At 40.3% G+C, this 15,434-nt stretch overlaps 2 protein-coding genes across 3 annotated transcripts in view; both read left to right on the top strand.

Moving 5' to 3' along the window:
• Positions 1-7,310, top strand: part of zcchc7 (zinc finger, CCHC domain containing 7) — a 42,785-nt gene extending 35,475 nt beyond the window's left edge. For both annotated transcript variants that reach the window (XM_026360088.1, XM_026360089.1), the window contains exons 8-10: positions 4,862-4,957; positions 5,076-5,193; positions 5,732-7,310. In XM_026360088.1, coding sequence (XP_026215873.1) covers positions 4,862-4,957; positions 5,076-5,193; positions 5,732-6,309 — 792 coding nt within the window. In that variant the 3' untranslated portion in view covers positions 6,310-7,310. The remainder of the gene's footprint in view (positions 1-4,861; positions 4,958-5,075; positions 5,194-5,731) is intronic.
• Positions 7,311-8,088: 778 nt separating this feature from the next.
• pgm2 (phosphoglucomutase 2) lies at positions 8,089-15,361 on the top strand. The gene is made up of 13 exons (XM_026360545.1): positions 8,089-8,279; positions 9,039-9,206; positions 9,420-9,611; positions 10,499-10,582; positions 10,707-10,900; positions 11,086-11,275; positions 11,373-11,470; positions 11,775-11,955; positions 12,369-12,462; positions 13,329-13,458; positions 13,548-13,740; positions 13,979-14,112; positions 14,412-15,361. Exons 1-13 carry the CDS (start codon positions 8,205-8,207, stop codon positions 14,512-14,514), a joined length of 1,836 nt encoding a protein of 611 aa, XP_026216330.1. The 5' UTR covers positions 8,089-8,204; the 3' UTR covers positions 14,515-15,361.
• Positions 15,362-15,434: the final 73 nt, after the last annotated feature.

Raw genomic sequence — 15,434 nt, 5'->3', positions numbered from 1 at the left:
CTTGAGTTTGTGCTCAAATCTGTCCAGCATACTGGGTGGAGTTAGAGTGCCCTTAGGTGGTCAAACAGGGAACTGCACACTGATCGTGTTTTATTAATGTTTTATTAAGGCAGCATTGACTAATACATTTCAGTAACCTTTCTATTGACAAACACTCATATGAGTATTTACATCTGCTGCCTGTTCTATAGTTAAAAATCACAAATAATTCCATAATTATGGGTCTTAACTTTTCTGTTCTTTATGCTGAGCTTGAAATGACAGATTTGAGTTTCAACCTTTGTTCCACTTCTTGTTCTGTCCTTCCCTCTGTCTGACTGACCTCGTTCAGTTTCTCTTCCTACAAGAATGTGCTCAATTCAAACAGTGCTCTGTAATAGTCCTTTAAATCCACATCCATTCAGAGGGCTGTTTTTGCTGTCTCATCATAGTACAGTACAGACTCTCCGCTACATCAAAAGGCTCTCAGCTCTTTATTCAACCTCAGACAAAGATACTGATGGGGCAGGAGGGCAGGGAAGGTACATTTGTACAAGGAAATGGCCTTTGTATGTTTTCAAATTAGTTCTATTAAAAAGTAGCGGTCATCAGGGCAAAGAAAGTAAAGTAATACAGGTTTAAGCCATTTGGGTAGCACAGTTTGTGAAAGAGAGGAGCAGCGCAGAACACGGCAATTAATGACAAGCAATAGATGTCTAATGACTATATTTACACATTATCTTTGTACTCATTAATTGAAAACAATCTTGGCAAATCGTAGCAACACACACAGTTTGCTGTCAATTCTCAGGAGGAGAGGGACATTGCGCTTTAATTTTTGGTACAGGTGTTTTCACATATGCTGCTGGATGTGCCTGCAGAACTACAGGAATATATATACAGCCATACACATGCTCCCATACTCACTCAGTGGAAAGGCACAGGTCTTTTTGCCTTTCCGCTTAGCTGGATGGTGCAGAGTTTGTTGCGTCTGTCAAACTGTGTGACTGGTTGGCTGAGATGTTAAATCAGGACTTTAACATCCTGACCACAGCATACGAGTCTCAGTGCTTCTGTATGTACTCTGTCCTTGTCTCTTATGTGAACATGCGGTGTCTCCGTCTAACTGCGGGGAATAATGTGGTTTACATGTTTCCATAAAACACTTCCTCACTCTTGCCACAACAGAACGAAGCGTCTGAACTCAGCAGTTACTTCTGAGAAAGGAAACTGAATAACTTGGAGCCAGATTTGAATAGATTAGTTTGTATCCTCTTTTCCGCCTTCCACGGTGTGACCAGATTACCTCCAGTCACTGCCCCAAAAGAAGGGTTTTCTCCAGAGGTGGTAACCCACCACCATTCACCTCTGCATCCCATTATCATTACATTCCAGGAGCGGTTTCTCTCTCTAAAAAGGAAATTAGGACTCCTACCGATTTGTCTTCACACTGATCGACTGACTGACGGGAGCTGATAGGAAGAGCCTCTGGGAATTAGACTGTGTGTGAGTGCAGGGTTCGGCTTTTGGGATGACTCTTTGTGAACTGGCAGACACAAAGGGGGGCAGGAATCACATCTGGTTATTTGGTAAATCCCCCCCACCCTCAAATTCTATTGCCTCACTAACCACACACATGCACACCTCCACCTTAAATGGTCTCTCAAGAACAATTGATTTTCTTGTTCCTTATCATGAGTGAGAGAGTAAACACCATAATTAATTTCTTCACAGTTTTGAAAATTGCACAGTTCAAAATTCCCACATGAGGATTAATGCTCATGTCCGTTGCTCGGTTTTCCTATTCTGTTTGAGAAGATGTTTACCTCACAGCCATTTCATTTCTCCAATTCACAACTGTCTAATTAATCCTCCTTGTTCACCTAATATATACATACAGGCATGTTGCACACACAATGGTCTGTTTGTTTTGGTATGAGCCCAGTAGTATGGGGTTGTTTTGTGAGGCTGTTTTCTTTGATAAAGGATGCAGAGTTGGTCCCCAGTGGGTCCAGTAACATATGCAAACCTCTCCCCATTGCTGCAATAACATATGCAAAACGGCGCCGCTGGCCCTGGCCCCTACACTCCCACCACTGTTACTGTTCAGATCCAACCCCCTCTCCTCGTGCGCACATACACAAGCCTGTTTGCTTCTCGGATCGTGTTTGATAACTGTGTGTGTGTTCCTTCAGATTCTAGTCTGTAACAGTCTGAGCTTTGTGTTGGCCGAAGGATTATCACGGCTTTGCCACCAGCAGCTAAGGCGAGGAGCACAGGAGAGCGGGGCTTAGAGAGACACGGTGCATGTGTTGGGACAAGTGTGGGAAAACACAATTGTGTGTGTGTGTGTGTGTGTGTGTGTGTGTGTGTGTGAGAGAGAGAGACAGAGTGCTCATGTGTCTGTGTGTGTATGCATGAGAGGCCACGGATGGCTGGTTGTCTGTGTCCACACAGCGAAGCCTTCTCAAACACCCTCCTACACACATACTCACTCATATATGCGTCCTAAATCGTCAGCCCTCTTCTCAGCTTTAGTGGGACTACAAAGTGTCTCAAAAGCTTTTTATGTCATATTAACAGGAAGTGGATCGTAATAACACAGACAGACGTTTTGAATGCAGCTTCCCATTTTAAAGTGTCTGTCAAGCAAATATTTATGACTCAAAGGGGTTAAAGCTTGATAAATGTATTGGGTTTAGATGTACATCAATATCATATAGCCCCCTCTGACTGTATACTTTTTGCTGCATATACGTCTATGTATGTTACTTAGTACCGACCACATCTCCTCTCTATCAAGGGCATGCAGATTTGCCCTTTTCAACATCAGAAGGATCAGATCTTTCAGACTATACAATACAACTCATCGTACGGGCACTGGTTGATCACCCCCAAAAAAGGACACATCACATTCACTTTTCAGATCTCTGAACCTTCCTGTAGCAGCCTGCATCAGGTTCAAAGCCCTAAAGGTTGCCTACTAAGTTGTCAACTCAACTGCACCGGCTTACCTGAACTCCTTCATCCAGTTCTACAATCCCTCTCGCCCACTGCGCTCTGCAAACGAACAATTACTTGTGGTCCCCTCACTTCATCTAAAAGATCCCAGGCAAAACTTTTTAGCTCTGTGGTTCCACAATGGTGGAACGGCCTGCCTACCTCTGCACACTTAGCTGCCTCACTCCCAGTTTTAAAAAACAGAACTCTTCCGAAACTTAAAACAAAAAATATATATATTGCACTTCATCCCATCAGACTGAAACAGCTGTTTCTAGAGCACTTTCCTTTAAAGTTCATGAATGTCAGATTTAAGAGTAGATGCCTGATCAGTTAACATTTTTGAACCTTCCACCACCACATGACTGAACCTAAATTAGTAGAATGTATTTTAGCAAGCCAACCCCCCCACCCCACTCCCCATTATGATGACAGAATGAAACGTGTGAGTTGGTGCTAAACCCACACATTCTGTTCTCAAGACAATAAGCATTTTTCACTTCTCAAAATATGTCTGTCATTTCGATTTTCACCGCACAGACTCTCTAGGACTTCTCTCCAAACCCCTCAGAAAGAAAGAGAATACCAAATGGATATAATCCCTCACCCTGTTAGCTATTTGGATGCCCCTGATAGGACGCGCTGGATGAAAACAGAGGGCAGGAATGAAAGACAGGGATGAAGCCTCATCCAGTTAATTAATATTATATGAGGCAGACAACTCCTCACGCACACACATACAGACATGCATTCACTTCAGGTTTTCACACAACTATCACAGGTTGATGGGAGAATAGGAGGGATTTCATTCATTCTGTCTATGTGCTGGATCAGAGTATGTGGAGATAACACAAGCCCAAGGTCAGGGAGGAAACGACAGAGGGAGACCTACAGCCAATTTACATGAGAGATGAATGAGAAGAGGGGTAGGAAGGGTGGAGGTCTGGGGGCTTGAAACCGGGACTACGATCTCCTTAGGGTGTGTTTGTCTGTGTGTGTGTGTGTGTGTGTGTGTGTGTGTGTGTGTGCGCGCGCGCAAAAGGTCTCTGATCTCCTGGCCTTTGTGATGGAGATGGGCCCGGCCGGCCTGACCCGATAATGACGCGACGCCCTAATAGCATTCATCCTTTCTGCCACAAAACTACTCAAGCGGAAAAGAGAGAGAGAGATAGAGAGAGGAAAAACAAGTGTGAGGGGTGAGATGTGGGGATGGAGGAGAGAGGGAAGCAGAGAGGAAGGGAGAGGAGAAGAAAAGGAGGGGAGGTTAGCTAAGCTATGTTTAAGAAATGACATGGGGCACAAATCATTTGTAATCTCTGAATCAGAGTTGAGGGAGGAAGGAGGGGGCACCGTAGATGAGTGTGAAGGTGTGTGCCGCTTTGTGTGTGTGTGTTTTAGAGAAAGGCTGCACGTGTGTGTGTGAGTGTGTGTGTGAGATATTAGCAGTAAATGCACTTTGCCTGTGTCTCCTCTCTCTCTCTTTATCAGTGTATATTTGCTGTGGGTGCTGAAGCATGGAAGGCTTTCAGAACACTGGCCCATAGGGGCCGGGACCCTGTGTGTCCAATATACACACACACACACACACACACACACACACACACACACATACAGATGGTTACTTATCATACAGGGTCATTACAGGCCTCCAACTATAGCCACAGTAATCACTGGTTTATATCAGCACCCATATTCATTGTACAATGCACAGCAGCCTGTATCAATATAGTGCATGGGAATGATGGCTCAGAAGAGGGAGAATGGACGGTTAAACCACTGTTTTATTGTATAATGTTCATTGAAATAAAATGGTTTTGAATTTATATAAAGCATATTGGATTCCCAGTAACAATCTCTTCAAATTTGATCTTTCTGTACTTAGACTAAGGCAGGTCGTCCTTTACACCCTCAAAAAAGGGACAACGGCCGCTCTCCTGCATATTGCTACAACTGCTCCAAGAAAGGACACTTTGGACATGTAAGTTCTTCACTCTGTGTGTCGAGTCAGACAGTCTGTTGTTGCTGTATGAAACCATTGGACTTTGTATATGATTTCTATGTGCACACGTCATCTTGCGTTTGTTTGCATTTCTCAGGAATGTACACAGAAGAAGATGTTCAGCGGGGTGTATCCCAGCACCCCGTTCATCAACCGCTATGACAACATGACTGAAATAAACCGCAGACAGTACAGGATAGAACTGAAGGTTAAAGGTAAGTCTGGTAATTTGACATATTGAGCTGTGTAATTTATCAGAAATTAATGAATTATGTTTGCAAGATGCAATGCTTCATATAACCAGTAGCACATTATCACAGAAACTCTTACAAAACTTTTAATCACCAGAATAATAGCAGCAAGTGTCAAAAAAAACTTTCTGAGCTGAATGAATATGCCGGTGGTGCTGCTGTTATCTAAGCCTACTCTATCATAAACAGCAGCTGTAGTAGTATGTTAGGCTTAAAATTAAAGGTTTGATGGAGTATACACAGTATATTAGTATAGGACTCATGGTTTTTGTAGATAATTAATTTAAACTGTGATTTTAAAAGAGATTAAAGCAATGGTTTGTCAATGAGGGATAAATACTTCTCAGATTTATTTGCAAATTTAAACGTATGGCAAAATGAATGTGTACCAGTATTCTCAATTCTCTCAAGAAAGCGTGGACAAAATAAAAAAATAATTCCTCTTTATGTAGTAAATACATTAAAAAAAGTCTTAAATTCTCTGTGTTTCTTTTTTCTCCAGAAATGACGAAAAATGGTTATTTCCCCACCACGTCTCAGACCCATCTCACCCCAGGCCCACCAAAGAAGAAACAGAAAATCAACCACCAGTCTAACACGACACCTCACCAAACACCTAACAAACACAAACCTAGCCCCAGTCATATATTTTTTACTGACAATGACTTTAAAGATGCAACACCCAAATTGAATAAACACAACAAGTACAAACAACATGAAAGTACTGGCAAAGCTAAACCATGGAAACCCAAGAGATCAGTGCCCACCTCAAGAGACCAACTCACACCAAATAAGCTCATTTTGGACGAATCAGCTGACTTTCCCAGAGGCGGGGGCAAAGCAGGGAACGTAGAGAAGAAGAAGAAGAAAAGGAATAAGAAAACGAAGGAAGGATACAGAGACAGTAGACTCTGTTGGACTGTATCTGGAGAGCTGCAGGGGGCAGAGTTAAAACAGAATGGAGAGAAGAAGAAGAAGAGAAATCGAGCTCGGCGCACTGGTGACAAAAAAACTGCCCCACCGATGTATCCAACGGATGAGAACCTTTTTATAATCAAGCAGAGGAAACGCAGCAGATAGCGTCAGTTTGAGTTTGAGTGTCAGGATCTTTATGACTAGTAGCTAAAGGTTCAAGACTTTAAAAGATGAGACCCAGGCCTCACAGCAAAGGAGTGTGCAGTGCTGCTTTGGTTTTTCATCGGCCATTTTCACTTCTCTGTAAGAAAACACAACTAATGATGGCTGAAATAATTTAGTTTCACTCGTGCTTTTCTTACAATGACAAGTCAAACCATCTTCTTTGAAAAAGGATTACAGCTCACATCTAATTCAGACCTCACCTCTAATTAATGACATTTTCACGTTCACAAAGTTACTGTTGATATGTTTGGACACTATAATGTAACAATCCAGACTTCATGCAGGTATTTCTGTAAACAGTTGTTAAACAACAGTTTATTTCTATACTGGTCATCATTCTGAATTAAACATGACAAATTGTATTTCTAATAAACATAGACGGTGATTAATTAGCTGCAACAAGCTACAGCTAATTTACATTTGCAGATGGTTATATAAGGAGTGATCTGTTATAGTCACTGTTATCATATTATTTGATTCTTTCTTCACATTTCCTGCACATTGTAAAGACTCTGCTCTTTAGAGTATGATAAGATACTTTTCTGTGCCTCGGTTCTGAACACATAATTTTAAAGTTGTTGCTGCTTTTTGCTTTTGGAACCACATTGGTCAAATTTTACTCTTTGATTCAAGCAAGACTTTTTCCTATAACACTTACTGATTTGTAAATTATCTAAATATATGATCATAATGTAATTTGTCTATTACATTTATTTAGTAGCCCATCAGTTCATATCTGGACAGTTGCTTCACTGCAATGCAGCCTGTCGGTATACATTTTTAACAATTCACTATTTAAATTAAATGGTATGTTATTAGTTGTTACCATTGATGAAACCTTACTAATATCAGTGCAGAGTTAAGAAAGTTATTTCATCACATGATTACTGGTTACCTAAAGTCTCTGAGGATAAATAAAACTTGAATCTGTTTCATCTGAATTGTAGTTCTGTGATTTAAGAAATTAAGTCGGTTGCATCTGCTGTGCTTAAACTCAAACTTGCAGGCATTTGTGTTCTGGACCTTGAGTCTGTCAGTAATAATCCACATTGCATTATCTGTTGTATAATTTATGTGGATGATGCATTAAAATCATTTGATCATCTGTTTTTTTAAATATATATCTTTATTACCATAACCTAAGTTATGAGAATCCCCACAAATTAGCTTTCCTGATTTTATAGTTTTTTTTTAATGAACATGTGGATGAGATAAAGCATTGCTGTCATACTTAAATACTCAGAAACAACTTTCAAAGAGACGTTATGAAATGGCTCCGTCACCAGTTTGCTGTGCTGTACAAACGTTCAGATGTGCCACAATCACTCTAAATTCTTCTTCTCTCTGTTTTGATGATTTTTTTTATTTTTATTTGATAAAAGGCCTAAAGTTATGTCTGAAATGTAAAAATATTTAAATGTGCAGTTTGCATAGGGGCCCCACATTTTAATTTAAATCTATAAAAACTCCGATTTTTAAGATAAAAATATGTTTGGTATATGACTTATTAGGCAATAAGGACAGGTCGGCCTTTTGAAATGCATCATCTTACTGATTTCGCTTTATTATTGTAAATGACTCTGCCGCACTTTCTCCACATAGCTGAAGCAGTCCGTGAACGCCTCAAACGTAGTGATCCTCACATTTGCGGCAGCGCCTGAATGCGACCAATGACACATGACGTCTGACGTCACGTGGTCCCGCCCACACACACACACACACAGACACATGTCATTTCCCGGTTGGAGTCGGAAAAGCCTCAGGGTGAGTTTATTCATCTCGTATGATCGCGGACAGTGATCTGTGAAGTCTCTGGCGTCGGACGAAGAAGAGAAATGGAGCTCGGCTTGTCAACAACCGGTGATAAAACGCTGGACGAGGCTGTGAGGCTGTGGCTGCAGTATGATAAGGTAAGCTGGCAGCTAGCGAGCGAGTTAGCTTAACGTGCTGCGGCTGTCCTGTTTAAAACTAGTGTCACATTAAGAGTTATTCGGTTTTAATTTAACCCTTTTTTATGAAGATACCGTGTTAATATCAATGTGTGGCCTTCTTGCTTTGTGGTTGTAATATAGGACTCTTTAGGACAACTTGAACAAACTAATAAAACTAGGTTTTAGACCGCTTCATCTTCCGGAGTTAATTGTTATGTAGTTACCATGTAACAAAGTCCCAGTGCTCTGCTGTCTGTTCTGTTAATACGTTAAACAGTTAAAACCTTTAACATATAGAAATGGCTTGGTCACACAACTACACAGATAGACATGCATCCGGCCATCTGACCAACACAAACACGGGTCATTCATGGCCCTAAAGACGCATGGGATGTCACCAATCAGGTCACATTGGAAAAGGGACCCAGACTCATTAGGTTTGGGATAATTGAATTAGGGCTTAGTGGTCTGGTTGAACGAGAAGGATCATAAATTGTCTTTGAAACTAGGCTGAATGAAACCGAAACTGATTAACTGATCAGTCAATTTGCAGAAAATTAATCCTCACCTATTTCGTAATTATTTATTTATAAAGATAACAGTTATTAGCATTTCTGTAACCGTATCTGTCCACCAAGAATTTCAAATGACATAGTTTTAATGATGAATAATGACAATAGTCTCTAGTTACACTTGGATAGTTACTGTTGTTTTTGTTGTTACTATGTTCTTCCCCAGAATCCCAAAACAGTGGCTTTGGTGCAGGACCTGGTGAAGGAAGGAGCAGTGGAGGCTCTGAAGAAATGCTTCTCCTCCAGGATGGAGTTTGGTACGGCAGGTCTGAGAGCAGCTATGGGCCCCGGCATATCCTGTATGAATGACCTCACTATCATCCAGACCACACAGGTTGGTTAATACGTAAACGTCTGCTACACATTAAGCTCCAAGTCATATGGAAAGCTGCTCATACACATTATTGAATCTTGTTCTCTGCTGTTTGAAAAAGTCAAGAAACTTACTATGCAGCTCACATGCCACCATCCTGCTACTCATTATTGTTGGATCTTAATGCAGCTGCTATTCTTACCATTGTTCTGTTGATGCTTTCCTCTGTGACAGGGTTTCTGTTGCTATCTGGAGGAGAGTTTTGGGAACCTAAAGGAGCGGGGTGTGGTGATTGGTTACGACGCCCGAGCTCACCCTGTCAGCGGGGGCAGCAGTAAGCGCTTTGCCAGCTTGGCAGCTGCTGTTTTCATCAGCCGAGGGGTTCCTGTCTATCTGTTTTCTGACATCACCCCCACACCCTTTGTGGTAATCACTTCATCTTCTAAATTTTTTATTTGCTATCAGAGACACAGATGATAGGGCACCTTAAAACAGATTATCAGTAAACATGCTCCATATCATCTTTGTAGGGTAAGTAAATCAAAATCTAACTAATACAGATCAGTTTGTGTGGTGTCATGTTTGTTAGTTGGTGCGGGAAGCAGTGGGACTGAAGCAATAGGGCCAAATTCCATTCAGCACGCTTCCCCTTTGTATGCCACATGTTGCATAATGTGAATATGATTTACCACACCATAACAATCAGTTTAACACTTGTGAAGGTATTACTCACATGACTTAGTGTCTGTACTATACAACATTCTGACTGCACCATAAAGGTGATGAAGAGTTACTGTAGAAGTAGTTTTCCTGCCTTTTAACTTTGTTTTAGTCTTAAAACACATGACTGACCTTAGCAAACTATGAAAATCTATTCTGATGCCATTCAGGATAATCCCTTTCATCATTCTCATCATACATTGCTCATGTTGTTTGCGTAAGAGAGTAAGAAGTGTTTTCTCACCGAGAGATACAGTTTTTAAAAAGTTACAATAGGCTAACACATGCAATATTTTGATGCTGCAGTGCAAGACACCATTCAGGGCAGAAGTAAATTATATTCTGCATTACTGCAATGCATTCTCTAATTTGGACTGACAAGAAAATAAGTCCCTTTAAGATTTTAAGATGGCGACATAAATGACAGAAATTTTTCAGATAAAAAAAAAAAAAAGATATAGAAGTTAAACAGCAGTAACCTGCAGTCACAGTTTTACAGTTGTCATTTGAGTGGCCAATGATTATATATTATGTTTATCTTCTTTGAGATCCTTCAATATTTTTTCAATATATTCTTCTTCGTCTACCTAAAGCCTTTCACAGTTTCCCACCTGGGTCTGTGTGCTGGTATCATGGTGACTGCCTCTCACAACCCCAAACAGGACAATGGCTACAAGGTAACACTTCTCCCTTACTTACCAAATGCTTTCACTGTACATATTTTTGGACCAAATCGTTACTGGCTCTGTCCCTGATTACAATTTGTCATGTCTTTCTTTTGGTGCTATTCCTTGATTTCAGGTGTACTGGGAGAACGGTGCCCAGATTGTGTCTCCTCATGATAAAGGAATCTCCAAGGCCATAGAGGAGAACCTCAAGCCTTGGCCTGAGTCCTGGAAAACAGAGGAGGCTCTGAAAAAACCCTTACTTAAAGATCCCTTCCAGGACATCCACACACAATATTTCAAAGCCATCCAGAAGCACTGTCATCACAGGTGATTAATATATAATATATAATATATATATACCTTTTACAATGCCTTGGCATAGGGAAAGGTGTGATGTTGATGTTTAGTAATTCAGTTTTACTGCTTTATAGTTCAAATATTTAAGATGCCTCTCTATGCTATTCATTCAGTAACAATCAAACTAAACGTTAAGGTGTACCTATTCTTTACAGGGAAATAAACAAGAGTTCAGAGGTGAAGATTGTGCATACGTCTGTGCATGGCGTTGGTCACACATTTGTCCAGTCAGCTTTCAAGGCTTTTGACCTTCACCCACCATACGCTGTAGAGGAACAGAAAGATCCAGACCCAGAATTTCCCACTGTCAAATATCCCAATCCTGAGGAGGGAGAGGGAGTCCTGGTATGCACTAAACCTTCATATCAACCTGCTAACTTGCAGTCATATGCAGATGCTGTGTGTTGGTTGGAGGTTTAATGAATGTTTGTCTGTTTTGCAGACGCTGTCATTTGCACTGGCAGAGAAAGAAGGAGCTACTGTAGTGTTGGCAAATGACCCCGATGCTGATCGACTGGCCATTGCTGAGAAGCAGAAAAGGTGTGTTTGTAAGCGTGCATGTGATATTGCATTATCAATAATAAATTGCACTAATGCCCCAAAATAGTGTTTAATTAAAAGTCTGTGTTTATGCTCTTTGTCACATTTTCCACATACTACAAGCCACTAGGAAAGAATTTCACAATCACTGAATGACATGTTTATTTAGTTGGTTTATGTAGATCATAACAAGTCAGAATTATTATGATAGTGAAACGGTTCTAAACACAACAGACTGATTATAACAGAACATTGAATTGTTGCGCCTGTGTGACCTTTGCTTGTGTGTGTGTGTCTCTGTCAGTGGACAGTGGCGAGTGTTTAGTGGGAATGAGTTGGGAGCGTTGCTCGGTTGGTGGATTTTCCGCTGCTGGAAAGAGCAAAACTCTGATGCTGCTGCTGTAAAAAATCTCTATATGCTCTCGAGCACCGTCTCATCCAAGATTCTGCGCGCCATTGCTCTCAAGGAGGGCTTCCACTTTGAGGTAATGCAGTGTTAAAGATGTGAACCAGTAAGGCATAAAATACAATACATAAAACATTCTAAATGAACAGTACCATCTGGTATTGCTGTGTTTGTTTATGTTTTGGTATTATTCAGCCATAAAATCTTTCTTCAAAAATGTTTCTTCCATCCTAAAGTTGTAGTGTGTCCCTGTACAAAAAGACAAAACTGCATTTTCCAGTTTATCAGGATCTGTTGCAATGAAGACGGTTCATAAAATGCTTTCAGCTATGTAGTTAAGTGAAAAGGGGGGAAATCATTAATATTAATTACACATTGGAATTACAATTACAAATTGACTTTGTTCTTGATAGTCTTAAACATTGCAAATGTTGCTGGGGAAAACATTTCAAATCAGTATCTTCACTGTTACTGTCAACACTGTTTGGACAGGAAACGCTAACAGGGTTCAAGTGGATGGGGAACAGAGCCAGCGACCTTTTGGACCAGGGCAAGACTGTCCTCTTTGCTTTTGAGGAGGCCATAGGTACACAGCAATGCACACACTCGCAGACTAATTGCCCAAATTAAAACTGTATGCTGGTATAACTATAGGATTTGTGCATATAATGAGTTCCACAATGTCACAAACTTGGTAATTAGATCCACCTACAAGTATTCATGTGAGGTAAATTACTATGATCAGTTAATCAAGGTCACAAGATCTAAAACATCTTAGCACAAAAATAATAGATCTTTACAAAATGTTTTTGTCATTGAATCATTTTAAATTAAAACATATGCCATAAAACTTATCTTTTGAACAATAAATGTTCTAACCTCTTAGCACCGTTGCGAGAAAAAAAGATGCTTTGTCCTCGCTCTGTCACACTAAATGTGTTTGTACTGTTGATGCTGCTATGTCATTGTGGGCAGTGTAAGATGGGAACCCTCTTTTAAATCTATTTAGAAAAACTCTCATACTATAAAAAACCATATAAAGTATAAGTTATAAAAATGTCTGCCACAAATATTTGAATGTAAATTAGCCACCAGATACTGAGCAGGTCTAACACTGATTTAGTCTTGGGTACTTGTTAATGGAAGTCATTAAGTATTAAAATCAGTAAATGTAAATAAATCATGAAAACACCTCAATGTCAGCTGAAGACCTTATCTAAGTCTTATTTATGACATGCTTATGTCGTGCTCACAGGCAGACGACATGTATGAGGTTAAAAGTTGTTTGGTGTTAATATATGAAGTTCACTCAGACACATGAACACGACATCATGTAATTATGATACCGTAATAGGAATCACATGCCTTTGCACATAAAAGAAGCCAGTGACTGCAGCCGCTGGAGGTTTACAAATACCAGGGCTGAACTGAAATTGTTTGTATGTGTTCCAGGGTATATGTGTAGTCCCTCTGTGTTGGACAAGGATGGAGTGAGTGCTGCAGCCATAGCAGGAGAGATGATTTCCTATCTGGCCACTAAAAACACAAGCCTTTCCCAGCAGCTCTCCACCATCTATGAAGAGTAAGCTCATCTTACATGAACCTCGATACAGTATAGAAGTTGATACAGTAGGTTTGACACATGTCTTTCTCTCTATTCCTCATTGTAAGATATGGCTACCACATCAGTAAGAACTCCTACTTCATCTGCCATGATCAGGAAGTAATTCGCAGCTTGTTTGAGCGCCTGCGCAACTACACTGGCCAGAAGGACTCGTATCCCAAGGAATGCGGTCGTTTCTCCATCTCTGCTGTCCGAGATTTGACCACTGGCTACGACAGCAACCAACCCGACAACAAAGCCGTAAGTAAAACAGACACATCGACCACTTCTCAGAGCCCTCCTAATCTGGGACTTTTTGCTATGATTTTCTTCTAAACTTTGTTCCATAGTTGGGACAGAAAGAGAAAACCGCAGTTATTTTTCTTGGATAAATTTGAAACAGCCATGTTGCAGAATGTGCACAAGGCTGCCTGACCACCCAGAAGTGTAGAAATGCTCTTCTTTAATACAGCTACTCGTCTCTTTTGTCCTCTCCCAGATTCTTCCCACCTCCAGCTCCAGTCAAATGATCACTTTTACCTTCTCTAATGGAGGGGTAGCCACCATGAGGACCAGTGGCACTGAGCCAAAAATCAAATACTACACTGAGCTATGTGCTGCCCCTGGTAACAGGTAGGTCACTGTGGACATTAGCCCAGCAATAATTCTCTCTATATATATACATCTATATACATCTATATATATATATATATATATATATATATTAAAAATGTTGATATATTAATTTCAATTATATCAAATTCTTTAATTCATCAATTAAAAAGTGTTACTTAAAATAGCATTTTTAAAAGGCCTACCAGTTTAGTTTTCCATAGATCACTTTTCTATGGATTGACTAATTGTTTTAGTTCAAATGTCTTAACTGTTAATAGAAACTTGCATTATGTGTTTTTCTTCTCTCTCTTTAACAGTGATGTGACACGTCTGAAGAAGGAGCTGGACGAGTTGGTTGATGCCATTGTAGAAAACTTCTTCGAGCCACAGAAGAATAAGTTGCTCCCAAAGCCGGAGTAGCACAGATTCACAACAAGGCCAGTTAGGATTAATGTCTGTGACCAGCATTCTCACACAGGGTCTTAATTCATTAAAAAAGGAACTCTTAACTTAGACACATTATTTTACCGCCTTCTCTGCTAGTTGAACCAGCTACACATTTGGATACCATCTCACATACATCTTGATGAATCTGTGTTTATCTTAAAAATCAGCAGTCACGCAATGACGACATCTAACTTGCACTTTAAGTATGTTATAGCCATTCATGTGTTTTATGGGGTGTAGTTATGTGCCCGGTGCCAGCTTTTACGTCCAGCTGTCATCCTGTGTCACTGCTACATCACTATTTGGATAACGTGGTGCTCGAACATTTTGAATCCCATCTGTAAAATGGTAACAATTTTCATCCACAGCCATTTCTGCTTTCACCTTGTTATGTAAACAGGTTGTTGTATGATCATCTGTATTTAACCTTGTGCATTCCACACTGCAAGGCTGCTAATATGAAGAGTGTAAAGTATAGTGTATAATAGAACTGCTAAGGTTGATACCAAATGTTGCAAACTATTGTTAAACAGTGAATGTAAAATGTAAAAGTTGATGTTGGAAGTTTTCCCAACTGTGGGAAAATCTGATAAAATGACTAAGACTAAAAGCTTAGAGCGCCACCAAGTCACCAAGTGGAGGTACTGAACCTGAATTTAGAAATGACAGTGACTGAGCACAGAGGTACACAACTAACAACCTTTGACTTCCCACTGATTCTATACATGTTATGAGCTTCTCACCTTTACCTATGTGCCTCTTATTCCAACATGCTGTGCATAAAACACACTGTTCCTCAATAAAACGCTTTTTAACAATTCATGTGGATGATAAAGCGGAAGCGCACACACACACACACACACACACACCGAGCGTGCGGGCTCGCTCGTCGT

The sequence above is a fragment of the Anabas testudineus genome, chromosome 1, assembly GCF_900324465.2.
Source record: "Anabas testudineus chromosome 1, fAnaTes1.2, whole genome shotgun sequence".
Lineage (NCBI taxonomy): Eukaryota > Metazoa > Chordata > Actinopteri > Anabantiformes > Anabantidae > Anabas > Anabas testudineus.
This window is presented reverse-complemented; position numbering and strand designations above follow the sequence as displayed.